The sequence below is a fragment of the Herpailurus yagouaroundi genome, unplaced genomic scaffold, assembly GCF_014898765.1.
Source record: "Herpailurus yagouaroundi ecotype Mexico unplaced genomic scaffold, PumYag 67383, whole genome shotgun sequence".
NCBI classification, from domain to species: domain Eukaryota; kingdom Metazoa; phylum Chordata; class Mammalia; order Carnivora; family Felidae; genus Herpailurus; species Herpailurus yagouaroundi.
This window is the reverse complement of record NW_024420199.1, coordinates 267,244-288,314: the sequence shown is the minus strand read 5'-3', so window position 1 is coordinate 288,314 and position 21,071 is coordinate 267,244. Positions and strand designations below refer to the sequence as shown.

General features: G+C 40.3%; 3 protein-coding genes across 7 annotated transcripts in view; 2 read left to right on the top strand and 1 right to left on the bottom strand.

The window, feature by feature from the left end:
• Positions 1–695: 695 nt before the first annotated feature.
• RPL36A (ribosomal protein L36a) overlaps positions 696–21,071 on the top strand; it is a 25,625-nt gene continuing 5,249 nt past the window's right edge. Inside the window, exons 1-6 of one of the 3 annotated variants that reach the window (XM_040467275.1) lie at positions 696–822; positions 1,228–1,333; positions 1,542–1,609; positions 2,688–2,810; positions 9,825–9,835; positions 10,662–10,674. In XM_040467275.1, the coding sequence (XP_040323209.1) occupies positions 712–822; positions 1,228–1,333; positions 1,542–1,609; positions 2,688–2,810; positions 9,825–9,835; positions 10,662–10,665 (423 nt within the window). In that variant the 5' untranslated portion in view covers positions 696–711 and the 3' untranslated portion in view covers positions 10,666–10,674. Of the gene's footprint in view, positions 823–1,227; positions 1,334–1,541; positions 1,610–2,687; positions 2,811–3,091; positions 3,218–9,824; positions 9,836–10,661; positions 10,675–21,071 lie in introns of those variants that run through there. The other 2 variants (XM_040467274.1, XM_040467277.1) reach the window with 2 other exon arrangements.
• Positions 4,651–12,326, bottom strand: GLA (galactosidase alpha). Its single transcript, XM_040467273.1, has 7 exons — positions 12,041–12,326; positions 9,422–9,596; positions 8,203–8,380; positions 7,524–7,615; positions 5,869–6,030; positions 5,463–5,660; positions 4,651–5,061 (listed from the first exon to the last, which is right to left on the bottom strand). The coding sequence occupies exons 1-7, from the start codon at positions 12,232–12,234 to the stop codon at positions 4,798–4,800; spliced, it is 1,263 nt and encodes a 420-aa protein (XP_040323207.1). The 5' UTR covers positions 12,235–12,326; the 3' UTR covers positions 4,651–4,797.
• On the top strand, positions 12,515–18,259 carry HNRNPH2 (heterogeneous nuclear ribonucleoprotein H2). Of its 3 annotated transcripts, XM_040467272.1 has the most exons (3): positions 12,540–12,646; positions 15,477–15,546; positions 16,026–18,259. In XM_040467272.1, the coding sequence occupies exon 3, from the start codon at positions 16,079–16,081 to the stop codon at positions 17,426–17,428; it is 1,350 nt and encodes a 449-aa protein (XP_040323206.1). In that variant the 5' UTR covers positions 12,540–12,646; positions 15,477–15,546; positions 16,026–16,078; the 3' UTR covers positions 17,429–18,259. The 3 variants fall into 3 exon arrangements, with proteins under 3 accessions (XP_040323204.1, XP_040323205.1, XP_040323206.1); XM_040467270.1 differs by lacking the exon at positions 15,477–15,546 and having other exon boundaries at positions 12,515–12,646; XM_040467271.1 differs by lacking the exon at positions 15,477–15,546 and having other exon boundaries at positions 12,521–12,634.

Below are 21,071 nucleotides of genomic sequence, written 5' to 3'. Positions count from 1 at the left end.
CCTCTGTTGGACTCTTGAAACCTAGCACATGCCTTCTGCCAGGTACACAGGAAGGGAAGAGCGGTGGATACTTTCTATCTCTGCCTGTTTATTGCTATTGCGGTAAGTGAAAAGTTTCATTGTCTCTTCAGAACAGCAGCCAGCTTGCTCCTTCAACAAACGGGTACTTTTTTTTTTTTTTTGCAAAGTACAGTACTTTGTAATTATATATTTATGAGAGTGTATTTGATTATTTGATTGTTGTGACACTCTCCTAGAAGAGTGCCCAACACAGAATAGGAATTCAATAAACATTTGTTGAATGGACCAAACAGCCATGTGATAAATGAAATAGGGCACTGGCTCCCTCCAAGCCAATCCCTCCGCCAGCAGTTCACTGTCAAAAGACGTTCCCAGTGTCCTTGAAGTGGGACAGTAATGGTACATAGGTGAGTAGGGCCGTTCCATTTGGCCCTAGTCCTTGCTTTCCTTGGAGATAGGGACAGGGAAGCCCAAGGGTCTAGAATGAGCACCGCTTCCTTCATTTAACGCTGCTACCTAGCGGCGTCCACTGAAAGTGATGAAGTGAGGAAACATTGCAAAGCGGGAAGACCGGAGGAAGTCAAAGACAGGATCCGCCTCCGGCCGAACCCTTTCTTAAACTCCCGCCCACGGCTACCAAGCAGGTCATCTCAGTCGCCAGGGGGCGGTGCTCACAGAGCCTTAGACTCTATGGTCATTCTCGCCAACTCCCATGAGCAAGAGCGACCAGAAGCCTCCTATATACTTCCGTTTCCGGCCTGGCCTCTCTCTTTCCGTGCCGATAGCCTTCTCGCAGCCATGGTAGGACCTTGGGGAGGGTCCCTGTAACATCCAGTTTAATCTTCTCATACCCTTTGACGGTGCCGTCCCAGGATGTCTCTGGGCCCGCGCGTGGACTCGATGTACCAAAGAAACCCAGTGTTGCTGGGGTCGACCCCGGAGGCACTGGGCTTTGGGGCCAGGAAATGAACGATGGGATCAAAGAGGTAGTTAGGTGGGGGTGGAGGGAGTGTGCTGACTTTGGGGCTCACAGGAGGCCGCTGTATTGGAAGCACTTGCGGCTGTACCACCTTCTAGTCGAGTGTTGTGTGCTAGCGAGGAATCTTGAGAGTCGAGCTCTCATGGGATGTCTTAGCTTCAGCTGGGTAGGTCAAGGCATTGTGCAATTTTATCTGATAACCCTGCTCATTCTAAACTGCTTACTAGGTGAACGTTCCTAAAACCCGCCGGACTTTCTGCAAGAAGTGTGGCAAGCACCAACCCCACAAAGTGACACAGTACAAGAAAGGCAAAGATTCTCTTTATGCCCAGGGTAAGACAGTCTGTACGTAATTTGGTTTTAATGCATCATTCGTATACTAGTATAAGAAATGAGCGGTCCCGTGCGCCCTCTCCCCTAATTTGAGTATTGATAATTATGCTGGGAAAACCAAGATAAAACCTGTAAGAAAAGAAGACTTTACCATGTGGCAGTTGTGATTATCTTTGGCATACCATAACAAATAACTTTATTCTCCCAGGAAAGCGGCGTTATGACAGGAAGCAGAGTGGTTATGGTGGGCAAACTAAGCCGATTTTCCGGAAAAAGGTTAGTAGTAATTACTGTTTGACATGCTGCCCACCTACTGTGGTAAAGACATTGCATTTTTCTATGGCCCACATTTCTCCAGTACAGGTGTGTGTCAGTGAAGTTCTCTGTTAACCTGCAGTGACCTGTCCACTAGGCAGTGGAGCTGGGAATGCAACCCAGGGCTGACCCTAGTCTGCAATACTGTATCATCTCAGTGTTTTATTCTTTTTGTCCTTCCCTTACTGAAAAGGCAAACATCAAGTTAAATGAATGTGTCCTGCCTTCCTAAGAACTGAAGTTTGAGTACATCACTAAATCTTTTCCTTTGCCCTGTTTCCTGTCATGTGTTAGTGAATCCTCAGTCTTTGCTTGCAGTAAGAATTACTTGCTTACGTTGTTTTTCAGCTCAGAAGCCTGCAGTCAGCTACCTATCTCATGAACTTGTAAAGCTCTTTAAAATGTCATTTAGGCCTTCCACTGGTCTGAATTCTCTGTCATTCTCATCCAGGCCAAATGAGTTTCTTTTCTGCCCCAGGTGATTGGCTACCCCTTAAAGTACACAGTGCCTGGAACAGCATTCTTACGAACACAGCATTTCTTTTGGTGCTTTGCTCATTCAGCCTAGTTTCAGAAAATATCAAGGAATAACTAGAATTCATTTAGGTGCTGTAAATGGTTTGATCTCAAGGTGGTAAAAGGAATACCTGATAGCCTTTTCACAATCAGCTAATTTGTTTAAGATGGGGAGATTCTGCCTAGGTTTTGGCTTTTTTGTGAACTGGTAGCAGTAGGATTCTTGTTTTAGGAGTAGGCTTAAAAAGTTTATTAGTGGACCTTGAGTTAAATGATACAGCTGAATGCACATAAATTGTATACATAGTTTTATGTAGTCTCCAGAGAATTAATAGATTAAGTAACAATTATTAGCCCTATTCAGTGAGAAAGTTGGGTTTATTTCATAGTTTCATGCACTTGGTTGACCCATTTCTGTCATTTGAAAAAGCTTTCCTTTAATTAGTACTTAACCCAACAGTGCTATTTTTGAAGAAAGATTTTCTCTAGTGATTTATGAAGGGTTTGACTTAATTTTTTCCAGGCTAAAACCACAAAGAAGATTGTTCTGAGGCTTGAATGTGTTGAGCCCAACTGCAGATCTAAGAGAATGCTGGCTATTAAGAGATGCAAGCATTTTGAACTGGGAGGAGATAAGAAGAGAAAGGTATATAATTATGGGTGGAGGGTGCAATCTTTTCTACTGGAAGAGGTGAACATTTCTCCCCACTTACTGATTGTGGAATCAAGAATTGGGCAATCCTCTTAAAATACCTAGATCCATTAGCTGAAGGTATGAGGTTTTTGGTGTTGGTTTTGGCATGAGTAGTAGAAGGATAATGAAAAGTGACTTAAAAGATGGTGATCACTTTAGGGACAGAGGGTCTACTTGGAGTAAAGGTTCTTTGCAACATTAAAAAAACTCACTTATTTTCTGTTCCATTACAGGGCCAAGTTATCCAGTTCTAAGCTTCATATTTTGTTATGAAGACAATAAAATCTTGAAGTTATGTTCACTTCATTTGGTTGCAGTTGGTCTTTTGAGCATGAAATAAACTAGCACCCTCAACAAAATTCCGTTCGTGGGGAAATTTATGGTTGATGGTTCTTTTGGGTACTGTGCTCATTTTGGATTGAATCTAAACTGGTTGAACTCACATGAGACATGATTTCTCAGTTTTCACCTCAATCACTTGGGGTTCATGGGATTCTGTTTGCTGTTAAAGGTTATTGGTTACCATGGGACATAAGTAGAGATCTGCATTCACTAACATGGTGAGATCAGTAACAATTACACAGTAAATGTAAGTTTACTAAGAGTGAAATTCTCATATACCCTTGCTACTGCAATAATTTAATGAGGAAATTAGGCCCAGTTTTTTTGGCATAGTATACTATATTGTGTCCTCAGACTCACTCTCAACATTTTGATGTGCCCTGTCAAATTTTGAAGTAGACCTAAATTCTCATGTACAAACCACTGCAGAAGATAAAGTTTCTAGTGAATTGAGCTGCTCAGTGGAATTTAACAGAGGTATCTGTCAATTAAAGATGTCTAATAGTTGTAAGTTTTACATTATTTTCCTTTTTGTATACTACTGTATACTTGATTCTTCCTGATGTTAAGCTTTTCATACATACTTGTGTAGCAAAACTGGAGACAAAGTATATAAGCAATATATTTTGGTAACTAAGTACATCTCAATGAGATGGAGTTTTCTTACAGATTACTTTGTTTCCATGAGTGAGGAAGCCTGGGCTTGCCAGTTTTAGCAACTGATGATTATTCCTCCAGTTTTATTGAAAATGATTGGTAATCACCTGACAGGCAAAGGAATTAACATGTACTTTGTGGGCCTTTTGTGCCCTGCTAGTTTTGTGCTGTTGTGCATTAGGATGGGTGAGCTGCATGCCTTTGGTCATGTTGGAGAAGGGGGATTGTAAAAGGGGAGGTGGTGAGGCTGGCTGGAAGCTTTAAGGTTTGGTACTCAGGCAAATGAACTGTAGGAAAGGGAGGGAATTGTAATGTCTGGAAATTCCTTTCAAATGATTCACTCCCACATACCCCAGTCTGAAGGTCATTGCCTCATCACATTCTTTAGAGGAGGTGACTTAAAGGGGGGAGGGTGTTCTGGCCACAGGCCTGGTACTTTAGGTCACAATGTATCAACTATTGCTGGCGAAAGTAAGTCATGCATTTGTTGGATCTAGACTGCAAACCACCTTGGGATTTGGAAACCTAAGTGGTGGGGTGTTTCTTGACAAGATTATTCCAAGCAACTCAGTACGTAGTAGTGCAAGTTAAAAGTCTGGGCCGAAATCCTGGTTGAAGTTTATAGTGGATAAGTACCTGCCTCAGGGTTGTTGGTGAGGATTAAAATGAGTCCATATACTTTATGCATCTAGAAGAGTGCCTGGCAAATAGAGTGTGCCCAATAAATTACAGCTATTATTTCTCATCTGTTAACATTTGTTCAAAAGCTTTTTCACAAAATGTTCTCTAAAGATACATTTGGAAGTTCTTAAACTCCACTGTGGAAAATTTTATTGAAGGAAATGATGGCCGAAGTGGGAATGGAAGAAAAAGGAGACACCAATGGGGTAGTCCCTTTGGCAACAAGATACACATTTAAAAGAAAGCTTTGTAATGTGGTCTAATTTGCTGCCAGCTGAAGTAAAACCGTGCCTGTGGGATTTATCTGAATTTTTAAATCTGAAGTCCACTGATAAAACCCAAGTTTTCTCTTCACAGGCAGGAGCTGTGTGATTATGCAGTCAGGAATACAGGCCATCCCTTGTCCCAGGGAAGCAATAGAGATGGTATAGAATCGAGGTCCACCGATCTCCTGCAGGTTTACCATTGCCACAGCCCAAGCTAAATCTGATAGTGGGCGTTCCCACACCTCAATGTTGTCTTCCTGAAAAGTAAGCCAAGAAATTAGGTGTGATAAGCTTGGTACCTAGCAGTAAGCTGCCTTGTTAGTAGTGGCATTCAGTATTATTGTCAGAACTATTGAGCACTTCTAGAAAAACTTAAAATCCTACAGCGTGTTTTGGAAATAAAGTAATGGTTAGCAAAAAAAAAAAAAAAAAGGAGCCTCATTGCTGATTATAATATGAAGATTAAAAGCAAATATTCTCAAAAGATCAGTGCACATCCTCTTATGTAACATATTTAGGCCCAGGACAGACATGGTACTTAGGCATAAAGCCATTCCATCTTTAAACACAAACATTTGGATGAACTGTAAACTAGAAGGCAAGAGAATATGATCCTGGCCAATTCGGGTTTTCTCCCCTAGAACATTATTTACTGTACCTTTCTAAGCCGGTACCCCTGCTTGCCTAAGGGGTCTTGATTGATGGCAATTACATCCTTATCCTGAAGGAGGGCTTTGGCCTGAGGGCTGATGTGTCGGAGGTCATTGGACATGAGTAATGGAGCTGCCATGATAGCCCACAGGGCCATCTGAGTTACCTGCTGATCCCAGCTAAGGCCAAAGTTACCGATCACTAACTGGGACAAAGAAGAACAAGAATTTAAGAAAATGAAACAGTCTTAGTCGCCTAGACACAGAGATGCCACTTTCTATGGCACCCTGCTCTGAGTAGTACTCTCAGGTAAGGCCTGCTTCCAGGAATTTTCCCTTCTGATTTACCTTGAAAGTCAAGTAGGCAAACAGGCCCACTGCAGGGGCTTGAACAAGGAGGGTTCAGATTCTTACCATATCTGGGTCATTCCAACCCCCTGGTCCTGCGACATCGATAATTCTCTTCTGGTTAGAAGATGTCCAGTCTAAGATATTCTTTATACTTTGCCAAGAATCATAAACATCATCAAAATTTCTCCAGTGATTGCAGTACTGTCGGATTTCTGTGTAATTGGGCTATGGAAACAAACAACTCTTCTGTTTACTTCTACTAACATTGTTGCAAGATGAAAATAGTCAAGTTTAAAGGAGGCACCTGTAGTGTTCTTTAGTTTACAGATTAAAGGTCTCTATGAGGAGAGCTAAATCCCTATTATAATGGAATTTTATTGTAAGAAATTTGCTTCAGAAACAGGACATATAACTTAAAATCCCTACTTAAAATGGCTTTAACACTGTTTATACTGGAAATATACCAAATAGTAACTAAATATTGGGATTATGGAAAGCTTTTAATTTTTTTTCACAACTTACTGTATTTTCACACTTTCCTAAAATGGAAATGCATCCCTTTTGTCATCAGAAGTAACTAAAATCTTTATAAGTAAAAAGCTGAAAAATTACATAGGACATACAAGCTCAGGATTAGGCAATCTGAATCCTAGGCATATAATTTGTTAAAGGAATGAATAAAAGTTTGTAGATAGGGAGGTAGACTATCAGGTTTACAGTGTTAAAAAGAGGTGAGAGAGTATTTTGCAGGATTAGAAAATAACAGGGATTCATTCTGTAGGTAATTATTCAACACTTACCATGAACTAGGGATACAGTGATAAAGTCAGACAAGGTCCCTGCCCTCCTGGAGCTTACATTCTAGTGGGGAAGACAAGACAATAAACCAGTCAACAAATAATTCCATACAGTGCTAAGCTCTTAGAAGGAAATTCACAGATCAGTGTGATAAAGAATAAATGGATAGAGGGCTATTTTAGAGTAGAGAAGAGGTGTCTGAATATGTGCCATTTGGTTTGAGACTTCAATGTTAAGAAGGAGCCAGCAATTTAAAAATCTTGGAGAAAGAATGTATCAAGCAGAAAGCAAAATTCAAGTGTAGAGTCTCCGAGGCAGGAGTAGGGTTGGGTGTTTGAGGGACAGGACAAAAGCCCAGTGCAGTCATGGAAAGACTGATGGGAGGCTGGAGACAGGCTAGGGCCAGATCAATAAAGTCTGATTTTATTCCAAATGCAATGGGAAGCCAGTTAAGGGTTTTAAGCAGGGGAGTGGTATGATTTACATTTTAACAAGATCACCGTGGTGCTGCTTGGAAAATGGATAGGAGTAGGAGGACAGTGGAAGTAGATCAGGCTGATGATGCAGTCTGGGTAGAGATGATATGGTGGCTTGGAGGACCAGGGTGGATGCAAGACAGAAAGAAAGAAGTGGGCTGATTCAGGATGAATTTTATAGACAGTACTGATAGGATTACTGGTGGACAGGTGTGAACTGTGAGGCAATGGGAAGAATCAAAGATGACTGATTGCCTAGGTAATGGTAGCTTAGACTCCAATTACAGCAGTAGAGATGGTGAGAAGTGGTGGATCCTGAGAGAGATGGTAGGATAAGACTGTTAAGTAAGGTTGGACTTTGAAGGAGACCCTTTGTCTCCTTTGTTCTCAAGTTCTGAAAATCTATCGGCAAGGCTCTATTGGATTCTGGGCTCACTAGCTCACCTTACGAAAAGGCCACATATAAAGGGGCCACTCACAGGAATACACAATGCTTCTGCCAGTCCTGTTCAGGGCCAAGGACATGTGCTTATAACCTGTATGAGAAAACAATGGGTAAAATAAGGGAATGAAGGGAATTTCCAGCTGTTACTTTTTAAAAGGGGACTGCCTGAAAAAAAATAAAAAGAGGCTGCCTGGAATGTCTGTGGTTATATTTTAAACTAGCAGCAGAGACATGTGGCTGCTCTGTGCTTAAAATTGTGTTTAGTACCTCCCAGACTGCTGGGATTGTTGAGGAGGTAGTGTGGGACGGTGCATATACTAAGGAAAGGTGGGAATGAAGATGTTCTTCTCTGTGACGGACAATTCTGGATGCTTTCCCCCAAGTGATGTTATGCAGAGTTACAATTATATTTGTAACGAACTCAGAGCCCTCTTGAATGAAATGTGCACAATATTAGCCATGATTAGGCATGCATGGATTTTACACACATGCATGAATGCATGCATGGACAAACTGAAATAAGAGAAGAGGTAGGAGCTCTGGCACATTAAGAATAATTGTTTCCAGTATTGTGATAGGGCATTTAAAATGTGAAGATTAGCTCTTTGGATGTTCCAGTTACCCTGGCCTCCAAGTTCCTCCCTTTGCTCATGGCTAAATCTCTTTAATGAAACATACCATTTTCCAAATGTTCCATGCTGTCACAGTGACAACCATCAAATTTTAGCAGATCTACTCCCCAGTCAGCAAAGGTCTGGGCATCAATGTCATAGTATCCAAAACTCCCAGGAAAGCCTGCACAGGTTTTATTTCCAACATCTGCATAAATTCCGAGCTTCAGTCCTTTGCTATGGACCTGAAATGAGAGAAAAGGATCACCACAGTAGAAGGGCAATTATGAAGCAGAGAGAATCACTCCAGGCTGGGGGCAGAGACAAGTATACTTCACTATGTATCAGGGACTTTTTTTTTTTTTTTAAAAACCCCCCAAAATTATCCAGGTGAGTTAGTTGGGAGACAAAGTCTCCAAATCTGCTGAGTTCAAACTATATATGTAAGCTATAACGTAGAACTAAAGGGAAAGCTATCAGTCACTTTAATCTCTCTCTGATGGGATCCTAAAAGTTACCTTTCCAGGGCAATGATACAATTATCTGGACAAAGTCTCTCACTATGACCATACCTTAGGTTCTTCTGTGCCCTCTTCTCAAGTAGGCCTCATGTTGTTTCAGCAAGAATTCTGCTAAGTCATTCCCCTACCCTTGATATCTGATAAAGTTCCTCATCCCCCACCCCTGATATCTAAGTTCTTGGCCTGCCTTTAGCATGAATCCTCTTGCCCTTGATGTCTCCTCTTGGTAATTTTCCTTCCACTGACACTTTCAAGTCTGCTCATGGACTATAAAACCCCACTTGTCTTTGTTGTATTAGGAATTGAGCTTGACTATTACAATCTTTGTTGTATTAGGAATTGAGTTCGACTATTACAATAGTACTGAATAAATCTATCTTCATTGCCTTTAACTGTTGTCCAACTCTATTACACCTTAATTTTCAGAATATAGTCCTTCTATCTTATAAAATTCTAGTTTATAGTACAATTGCAATAGCTCCGCAAAGCTTAACATGGAAATATATGCACACATGTCAAGAGCCAAGTTCCTTTTTTCCTTTAAGAGAATTCAGTGGTTTTGGCAAAAGGAGAACTTCTTCAAGATAGGCCTCAAGAGCTATTGCAAAACAAGGATCTGCTGATGGAATGAAAATTCCACCTGATAAGTCTTACAATTTGATATTCACATGATGGCAGCTATTTTACCTTCTAAGTCTTTGTGAACAAGTTTCAGTACAGAAGTGCTTTCGGTCTCTTTAATGAAAGAATTATCTACAAACTCACATAATTAGCAAGGCCTTGGATCCCACCAGGAAAGCGTTTAGGGTCTGCCTGAAGTCTGCCTTTTGAATCTCTTTTGGGAGCCATCCAACAGTCATCAATACAGAGGTACTCATAACCTACATCCTTCCACCCATCTGAGTCCATGAGTTCTGCCATCTGCATGAAGAGCTTCTCGCTGAAAAAGAAATGCCAAGAATCATTGAAATTCATTAAACAAATGATTAGTCATCTTAGGGTTTTGCAATTTTTTTCAACCCAGTAATAGTTCAGTAGTAATTACACTCAGTGCAAGGTAAAATGGACTGTGCTTCTTTCCTCCTTGCCGCCCAAGTACTTCCACCCAAGAACCTCAAACGATTAGGAATGAGAAATACATGACATTGAAAAGGCTATTAGAATTAAGAAAAGGGGCGTGTGGATGGCTCAGGTTAAGCCTCTGGCTCAGGTCATGATCTCACAGTTCATGAGTTCAAGCCCCATGCTGGGCTCTTTGCTGACAAACATGAAGCAGAATGTGCTAGGGATTCTCTCTCTCCCTCTCTCTCTGCCCCTCCCTGCTGGATCTTTCTCTCTCTCTCAAAAAAGGAAAAAAACCCAAACATTTAGAACTAAGAAGAAGGTTCAGTAAAGTAAGAAACTACAAAGTTAATATAATCAACAGCTTTCTTAGATATTAACCATAACCTATTTGGAGAAAAAGATACCGTTCACAAGACCAACCAAAAAAAAAAAAAAAAAAAAACAACAACAACAAAAAACAGAAAAACCTAAAATACCTAGAGATAAAATTAACACATGTGCAGGATCCATATGAATAAAACTATCATGTTCCCAAATGACTTAAGTGGAGAGATGTTATTTTGCTCTGGGATAAGAAAACTCAACTTTAAAACACACCTTTATACATTGAATAAACTCTGAACAAACCCCAAAAGGAGTTTTTAATGAACTTGGCAACATGATCCAAAAGTTCTCCTAAGAGATTAAACACGTAAACATTCTACAAAAGATAAATGAAGCTGCAATATACCAGTAGCATTAGAATACACAAACCAATGGAATTAAAGACAAAGTTCAGAAGAAGATCCTTCCGGCCATTTGGTACCATGGAATTTATAGTACGTATTAAATGTGGCATTCCTTATAGTAAAATAAAGTCCAGATGGATTAAAGATTTAAATATTTTAAAAATCCATAAAAAATACTACTAGAAAATGTAGGTGACTCCTATTATCTCCAGGTAGGTAAAGACTTTCTCAGCATGATACCAGAGCCAGAAATAATAAAAGAAAAAAATGATGTTTGATACATTCATAGCAAAACCAACCTAAGCCAGAATCACCACGTTATTCATAATGTATTGACAGACCACACACACACAAAACCCCAAAGCCAAACCCAAAATATTTCAATTAAAAATAATAAATGGAAATAAAAACGATTGGCAATGTTTTAAAAGAATCAGAAAAATGGAGTGCTGGCCACAGTGTGGGGAAACAGGCATTCATCATACACTGTTCTTGGGAATGTGCATTTGTTAACTTCTGGGGAGGACAGTTTAGTACATAACAAAATGGGCATACATTTGGGTCCAGTAATTACACTTCTAAGAAAAGAATCATATGATGTACAGGAATGGTTAACACAGCTTCACAACAATAAAAAAAATTGAAGAGCCTGAATAGATATCAACAGGAGATTGCTTAAATAAATCATCGTACATACATACAGTTTGCATTTGTGAAGCGCTTATTCTGTGCCAGGAAAACTTTATTTTCATTATACTCTACTATGTACATTTTTTGCAATGATTATGCATTAGTTTTATTATCATGTAAAAATAAGACAATCACTACTTCGAAAAAAAGGAAAAGACAAAAAAATATATGATGGTAACTGCATTCAGCATCTCAGCATTAAGCCACCATGGCTTTGAACTGTGTGAGCATCTGTGATTTATCTCCGTTTATTTTGTGCATCAAAGCCAATAGAGGTTATTTTTTGGGTTTGGGAACGCTCAAAATTTTTTCCATATAAATTAATGGTAATTGCTTCATTAAGCCATTTCGGCTTACAGAACACATTACTTTCGGATAGTGGGGGAAACCTTTATAAAGTTCCTCCAGGTCAACCTTCCAGCTGGATCCCACATTCTAGGGCGAGGGGGGGAGGAGATCCGTGACTCCACGGTTCCTCTAAATTCCCTCCAGTTACAGCCAAGGAACTCCTGACCCAAAAAAGGAGAAGTTGCACGTGTTAGTCCTCTGTCTCGCCTACTCGCCCCAGCTGTGCTCACTACTAGTACCTGGCAGAGGCAGAGCGGCAGTTCACAAGAAGGATCTGAACAGAACTGGATGGTGAATGGATAAAGTCCCCAGTTGGGTGATGAGGCACAGAGACACGAGAAGCAGGGGCTGCTGACCAGACTCCCACCACAGGAGGGGTCACGCAGCAAAAGTTTAGGGCTAGTTTCCATCCAGGGAAGCTTGCTGGAGACGACAACAACAACAACGCAGCAGCAGTAAGGGAACTCTCGGGCTCAGATGTTCCCTCTATCTCGCCAAAGAGACAAACACATTGAAAGGCGAACGCCAAGTGGGTGCTCAATATCTCTGATACCTGATACAAGAATCTGGCTCTTCTTGGCAATCAACATTGCACATGAAGCGCTCCCAGTGCAGCCAGCCCATGGTGGGGGTCATCGCCAAGCCATTGTCCAGGGCCCTGGCCCCAGGGAAGCTCCAGAGAACCAGGGCCAGGAAGCGAAGCGCCAGCAGGAAGCCCGGCTGCTGAATTCCGTTCTCCAGCTTCATCGCCACTGTAATGCAGTACAAATTTCCATCGGTAACCTGGGTTTTTAAGCTTAACTTTAGGGGCGGACCAATCACCTGTGAGTTATTAAATAATGACGTTATTGTTTCTCAGGCAACTGGGACGGTTATCCCCAGAGGCGGACCAATGATCAGTCACGGAAGACACACCACAACCAGTCACACTCTTCGTTTCTTGATATTGGCCCGCCCCATTTCCATACCGGAAGGAAGTGCGGCACTTTAGAGATCCCGAGTTTAAGCCGAGAGTTGCTCACGTGACCGAGATCTCACATGACGTAGGTGATCACGTGATCACTCGCTTACGTGAGCAGAAGTAGTTCTGGTCGTCGTCTACCGTCTCGCTATAGCCGTTTGAGGGAAGAAGGAGGAAAATTATCCGGTATCGTTAGAGGTTGGTGTGTGGGTGGGAACTGGGGACCCGAGGGTGGTGATGATGAAGACCAAAGCAGGATCCGCGGGCCACCTCCGCCTTTTTCGTTCCGTGCTTTCCCCTCCCCCGCTCCCCCCTCCCCCCTCCCCCCTTCTCAGTGCCGGGAAGCCGCCTTTGCTGCGCCTGGTGGGGAAATGGTGGACGTTCGTGACTGTATGTGTTTTTGTATATCTGTCTGGGCGGGTCTCAGGGGACCCTTACGAGAAACCGTAAGGTGAAAACGCTTGAAAACCATGTCCCTGGATTAAGAAAAACAAATATTCAGACCAGTAGCCGGAGTGCTGGTCCATCCATTCAGGCACTCAGTCCCCACTGATTGTCTGTAGGGGGAGGCACCAAGTGAATTATATCTGTAGAGTCACACCTAGGCAAATGCTGCATGCCTTACAGAGGCGCCCAATAAATGTTTTTACTGTATTGAATATTTAAATAACGTTTGTTTTTCTACTTATAACAACAATCTACATGTTCAGTTTTGGACGTTCTGAAAATAAGAGTATACTATAAATTTAAAAAAACACAAGTAATTCATCAGCAGGAAATAACTACTCAGCATTCGGGTGTATAAAAAGTATGTGTATAACACGCATATAAATACACAATTTCTTAACCCACAAATGGAATCCTGGTTCCTACTTCAGCAGCAGAGTCCTGGTGGCCTTCCCAGGAGATACAGTAATGAAGCGGAATCTCCCTGCCACTACAGAGGGATATTAATGTCTAGAGTGCTGCAGGGACATGAAATGGGATTGTACAACCAAGAGATAAGGCATGCAAAAAACCAGTGCATAAATATGTCCCTCAAACCTGAAGATGGCTTATAGGGAGAGTGTTATTTGCAGATGCAGTGTGCCAGGCCTATGACAGGCAACTAGTAAATGTTTGTTGAATCTTCAGTGTAGTTTTATGGCAGTTATTACACTTTGTACTTTCTTTCCAAGAGGCCCAGTGTTTCCAGACCATGTCAGATAAGCCATGCACATATACAAAATTAGAAAATTTTATAATATTGCTATAGAGCAAATCCCAGAAAAGCAAACATTTAAATTTTTTTTTTTTGCTAAAATAAAATTACTCTCCACAGAAAACTAAGAATGCACAAGAGATTGAAAAAATAACATTGAAAAAGCCATAAGCCTGCCACTGAGAGCAATCACTATTAACATTTGACATATTCCCCATGCATATATTTTTTTTCTAACACTTTTTGTTCCAGTTACAGTGATTTTTAAAAATTAAAACTATATAGAAGTAAATTGGGTAAAAAAGTGAAAAACTACTTCACTCTAACCTCCAGTTCCTGTTTTCTCAAAAAACAGATTTGTATTCTATGCTTTCAGATTTTCTATGCATTTACATACATATATACCTGCATGCTTATGTTTTAAAATAGGATCATACTATGCATATTCTTTTATTTAATACATTTTGGAAATCTAGGTCAGAAGCTGTTTTTTGTTAATAGCTGCATAGGATTCCATTTTAAGGATAAAGTATATACTGTAATTCATTCAGCTATTCCCCTATTGATGAATAGTTAGGTTTCTAATTTTCTGCCATTACTAACAGTGCTGCAGTGAACATTTGTGAGTATTTCTGTTGACCAGGTTCCTGGAAGGAATTTTAGCAGGGTCAAAGGATATATGAACATACATGTTTTTTTACATAGTTGAGATTATAAAGCAGCTGTGATCTTGGTTTAAGATTATAGCATATGTAGTTCCTCATGTTATTAAATATTTGTATAATTTTAAAATTAAGTAATAGTCTTTCTTAATAAAGTACCTTTTGAAGAATACGTAGCTCCATAAATCTTTGTCTGAAACTTCCGATCATCTCTTTAGGGCACATACTCTGAAGTGGATTTAGTATATCAAAAGGCATGATACATGTTTACAAGTTGCTTTCCAGAAATACTGTGTATACTTTTCACTCCTTAGGAGTGTTTGCAGACCCTGAATATTAGCATTGACTTATCCTGTTTAATTTTCACTGTCTTAGTGGGTGAAAAATGTTGATTAATTCTGGTTTTAACTTGCATTTCTGATGATTGGTGAGATTTGAACATTTCCCAAATAACTCCTCTGTATCCTCACATCTGTATTCTCCCTGTATTTAATCTGTTATCAAGTCCTGCAGAGTCCACTGCTTTGAATGCGTAGATCACCTCTTTCCTTTCTTTTTTAAAAGTGCTATTGCATTAGGTGAATCCCTTATGCCTCGAAGAGACTGGGATTCTAACTGATCTTGCTAGTGTCACCCCAACCCCCCTCTGTTTGAGTTCCACACTGTTGCCAGCGTGATCTGTTTGAAAGGGCTTTGATGACATCACTCCCCTCCCCTTCCCTCCCGGAACTCCCCTGTTTAAAACCTTTTGAAGGCCTTTCTCATTTGTCCATCACATAAGGCCTTTAAGATATGATTTCTACCTTCCAGCCTTAATGTCTTGCCTGGCCTCATCCTATTTTATGCTCCATCGTAACTTTTAAAATTCATTTATGGATCCATGAACTGGTTAGTCTGTTTTATTTAACAATTCTGTGCTGTTAGAATTGACCAAGCGTCCCTGCTTTGTGTATCTTTTTACCCTGAACAGGATTCTGTCATAGCAAGGATAATGTTTATTTGCACTTTTGTCTTTAGTAAAGATGTATAATGCTCCCGGACCATAAATCCTTTCTGGGCTTACTGACTTTTGTATCCTGAAGCCAAGTACTGGAGTTGGCAACTGAAAAATATAAAATGAATGTATGAACTACCCATAATGTCTTTTTTTCCATTTATCTCTTAGGCCTTAATATTTCCCTGATTTTATTAATTGGCATGAATTCTTTATATAATAAGGATATTCATGTATTGGTGTAAGTATCTTCTCAAAGTGTATTGTTTGTCTTTTAATTCTGTTTTATTTTACCTTTGATGTAATTAAGTTTTTCATTTTTATGTAATCGGGTATAGCCATCTTGTATTTGTTCATATCTTCCAGTGATATTGTTGCTGTTAATTTTTTACGCCTTTCATTTTCTGACTATGATGTTAATATATGCTGAATATAGAAAACTTAAAACATACAGAAATGTCCAAAGAAAACAGTCCTTTAAATAAAAAGTTCCCATAATCCTAATGCCCAGAAATAACCACTATTAATGGTATCTAACAAATAAATAGGTATTGAGTAAATAACGGTTGGATGAATGAATTAAAAATTTGGTGCGGTCTTATTATTTATACAAATGTTTTGGAAAAAAAATCAGTGTAATTGAGTTTTATATTAGTTTGCTTTTTTCCTACTTGTATTGTGAACATTTTTCCATGACAATAGTCTTCTAATTTTTTTCAGCTACATCAAAATCATAGTGAGCCAAGCTTGCAACCAAGAGCCCAACAGCCACCATGATGCTGAGCACGGAAGGCAGGGAGGGGTTCGTGGTGAAGGTCAGGGGCCTACCCTGGTCCTGCTCAGCTGATGAAGTGATGCGCTTCTTCTCTGATTGTAAAATCCAAAATGGCACATCAGGTATTCGTTTCATCTACACCAGAGAAGGCAGACCAAGTGGTGAAGCATTTGTTGAACTTGAATCCGAAGATGAAGTGAAATTGGCTTTGAAGAAGGACAGAGAAACCATGGGACACAGATATGTTGAAGTATTCAAGTCCAACAGTGTTGAAATGGATTGGGTGTTGAAGCATACAGGTCCAAATAGTCCTGATACTGCCAACGATGGCTTCGTCCGGCTTAGAGGACTCCCATTTGGCTGTAGCAAGGAAGAGATTGTTCAGTTCTTTTCAGGGTTGGAAATTGTGCCAAATGGGATGACACTGCCAGTGGACTTTCAGGGGAGGAGCACAGGGGAGGCCTTTGTGCAGTTTGCTTCACAGGAGATAGCTGAAAAGGCCTTAAAGAAACACAAGGAAAGAATAGGGCACAGGTACATTGAAATCTTCAAGAGTAGCAGAGCTGAAGTCCGAACCCACTATGATCCCCCTCGAAAGCTCATGGCTATGCAGCGGCCAGGTCCCTATGATAGGCCAGGGGCTGGCAGAGGGTATAATAGCATTGGCAGAGGGGCTGGGTTTGAAAGGATGAGACGTGGTGCCTATGGTGGAGGGTATGGAGGCTATGATGACTATGGTGGCTATAATGATGGATATGGCTTTGGGTCCGATAGGTTTGGAAGAGACCTCAATTACTGTTTTTCAGGAATGTCTGATCATAGATATGGAGATGGTGGGTCCAGTTTCCAGAGTACCACAGGGCACTGTGTACACATGAGGGGATTACCTTACAGAGCCACTGAGAATGATATTTACAATTTTTTCTCACCTCTTAACCCCATGAGAGTGCACATTGAAATTGGACCTGATGGCCGAGTTACTGGTGAGGCAGATGTTGAATTTGCTACTCATGAAGATGCTGTGGCAGCTATGGCAAAAGACAAAGCTAATATGCAACACAGATATGTGGAGCTCTTCTTGAATTCTACTGCAGGAACGAGTGGGGGTGCTTATGATCACAGCTATGTAGAACTCTTTTTGAATTCTACAGCAGGGGCAAGTGGTGGTGCTTATGGTAGTCAAATGATGGGAGGGATGGGCTTATCCAACCAGTCTAGTTATGGGGGTCCTACTAGCCAGCAGCTAAGTGGTGGCTATGGAGGTGGTTATGGTGGTCAGAGCAGTATGAGTGGATACGACCAAGTTCTGCAGGAAAACTCCAGTGACTATCAGTCAAACCTTGCTTAAGTAAAGAAGGAACACTAAACAGCTGTTACAGAAATAAAAGCTGTGCATTTATGGGAGTTGTAGAATGGGAGGGATGTCTAGCCTATCCAGTGTGATTGGTAATTGGGAAATATCATTGATTCTGATTACTCTTGGACAACTTCTTTTTCTTTCTTTCTTTCTTTCTTTCTTTCTTTCTTTCTTTTCTTTCTTTCTTTCCTTTTTTTAAAGAAAACAAAAATTAAGTTTAACAGTTTCGCATTACAGGCTTGTGATTCATGCTTACTGTAAAGTGGAAGTCAAGGTTTTAAAACTTCAAGCTCAGTAATTTTGAACACTGAAGCATTCACTTAGGATGTAATAACAGCGTTCAGTATTGACCATAACTGTTAAAACAACTTTCAGCTTTCCTCAAGTTAGTTATGTTGTAGGAGTGTACCTAAGCAGTAAGCGTATTTAGGTTAAAGCAGTTTCACTTATGTTAAATGTTGCTCTTATACCACAATACACTGAAAACTTTGGATGCATGTTGAGAAACATGCTTTTCTGTAAAACTCAAATATAGGAGCTGTGTCTACGATTCAAAGTGAAAACATTTGGCATGTTTGTTAATTCTAGCTTTTTGGTTTAATATGCTGTAAGGCACGTGACTGTACACTTTTACTTTTTTTTTTTTAAGATCTGGGACAATTTTGAGATGTAATACCAATACTTTAGGAGTTTGGTCATGTCGTTTGTATGAGATTCTGAGGCTTTGATTTAAATCTTTCCTTGTATTGTGATTTCCATTAGATGTATTGTACTAAGTGAAACTTGTTAAATAAATCTTCCTTTTAAAAACTGGAAAAATAATCTTGTACAGCTTGATTTTTTTTAAAGAAAATTTATTTAAGTAGTCTCTATACCCAAAGTGGGACTCGAACTCTCGGCCCCAACATCAAGAGTCACATGGCCTCTGACTGAGCCAGCAGGGTGCTCCCAGCTTGATTTTTTTAATGCTTTATCATATGAAAATTTTCTTTTATTCAAGTCTTCTGCACTTGAAATTTAAATTGTTTTTAATTTTTAAATTTTTATAAACTTGCATTAGCATTTTATACATACATTGTTGTATATATCACAAATTATTTATTTCTAGGATATATTCCTAAAAGTGGAATTGCTGAGTCAAAGGTACAAACATTTTTAAGGCTTTTGATTTGCATTATCAGAAAGATTATGGTACTTTGTGTTTGTACCAGGACTGTATGTCCCCCTCACCCCATAGACTTCTCAATGATACATATTGTTATTGATCTTGGCTAATTTGTTAGTTGAAAAATGATATCCCATTGCTATTTTATTTTTTTAAGTTTTATTTTCGAGAGAGTGCAAGCAGGGGAGGGACAGAGAGGGAGACTGAGGTGAAGCAGGGTCTGCACTGACAGCTGAGAGCCTGATGCAGGGTTCCAACTCATGAATTGAAATCATGACCTGAGCTGAGATCAAGACCTGAGTTGAAGTCGGATGCTTAACCAGGTGTCCCTCTCATTGCTATTTTAATTTCTATTTAATTACTTTTGGGGTGGAGTATTTTTCTGTTTGTTTTTTAAATGTCTCACCTCCATGTCCACAGGACTATGGAGCTACTCTGGAATCTATCAAGACAGCATTCTCCAAAATCCAAGAAGTGAAAGCAAATAAATCCCATTCCTTTTGTTTAATCATATAGAAGATCTAAGGCCAATTTATATGTTTTAAAAAAGAATTAAGTATATGTTATTAAATAACAGTCTCCACCATGAATTTATTAATAGCATCTCAACACCTTTAAGGTTTTTCGGGGCATTTAAAACTTGTTCTTAACCATTGGTTTTCAAACTTTAGCATGTACCAGAGAATCCTCTGCAGGGCTTGTTAATACATTGATTACTGGGCCTCACTCTTAACAGTTTTCGAAATTTGGTAATATTGGGGTGGTGCTTAAGAATCTCCTGATGCTGCTGGTCTCGTGGCCACATTTTGTGACCCATCACAGCTCTCTGATTACTAACGGCCCTAAAATAGCTTTAAGAAGCAGCTTCCTTCATGATTCCTGATTGTCTCCCCTTACATTCCTATGAGAAGTAATTTAAACTTTATGTTAAAATACAGACTGCATATGATTGTTTATAGCATCTTGCACCTCCTATGAGGACTTCAAAGGCACGTGACACCAGAGGCTTTCTTACATTTCTGTATATGTAGTAGCTGTTAACAATTACACCTCTCAATGACATTCAGGCCTGGATGCCCTCGGGTCACTATCAGTTGCACCTGAACTACAAATCTTTTTGTGGCTCTTGTGACTAGCCTGGAAATGGATTGTTACCCTTGCTCTGCTTATAGCTTAGGGTCCGGAGAAATGCTCTGAGATTGGAAGCAAATACCAAATTGGTATAACCTGACAATTTTATTCAAGAACACTTTTTATTGAGTATCATTTCTACAAAATCATTCACACCGAGGATACAGTGAGAGGGGAATTCTTTGATGCTTCTAATTTCTGTAACAGTTGCTAAGAGAGCAAGAAATTCATTTTGACTCGTGCTACTGAGCCAGTCATTACCTTGCCCTCCTGAGCTCCTTCAGGAAGCCTTTCTCAGGGGGTTCACGAGTACATGTTTTTGCTTTCCAGACTGCTCAGTTAATTTTCCAGAAAGTTCTATAAGTGTGAGCGAAGATTCTTCAGTTAGCCACTAGATGTCACCAAATGCCAGGAAAGAATTGGCTGAGACCTGAGATCAAAGGTGTCTGTTGCTTCTTGCTGGATAAGAAAATTCCCAAGGCCAAAGGAAGCAGTGAAAAGAGAGAGACCCTGGAGAAGGTCAGCAGTCAGAGGTGTGGAAACGGACAGTAGTACCTGTCAGGGAAGCAGCACAGATGTGCACACATACACACCCCTGTAACTCTCAAATCTAATTCTGTAACACTACCAAGGAGAGTTTGCTGGGAGGTAAAGTGTGAAACCCACTGATAGACCTCCTGAGCACCAAGCCAGGGGATTCATTTTAGACTGTACCTGTAAGCTACTTGGCAGGATCAGGCTGAAAGTTTTCAATCACAAAAATCATACCCTAAGGGGGTCTCTACTGATGGCTTATGCCAGTGGTTTTCAGAGTGTGCTTCCAGGACCAGCAGCATGACCTGGAACTTGTTAGAAATGAAAAGTCTCAGACCCCTCCCAGAATGACTGAATGAGAAACTCTGGGGTGAGGCCACAAATCTGTGTTTTAATAAGCCCTGCAGGTGATTCTGATGCACAGAACCATTGGCTTATGTAGGCATTCTGTTTTCCACCCATTTATTTATTTCTGCATTTATTTTTTGAAAAGCTTCTAAATATTTTATTTACTTTGAGAGAGCGCGCACGAGCAGGGGAGGGGCAGAGAGAGAGGGAGAGAATCCCAGGCAGGCTCTGCACAATAAGCTCAATCATGAACCATGAGGTCATGACCTAAGCTGAAATCAAGAGTCAGATGTTCAAATGACTGAGCCATCCAGGCACCCCTATTTCTGCATTTATTCATCCATCCATAAAGGTCTCTATTCCAGAGACAATCTTACCTGTCAGCATGACACAACTTCTGTATCCTCCTTCCCAAACTGATATGGAAAAGCATTGCGAATTCACTTACAAATCAAG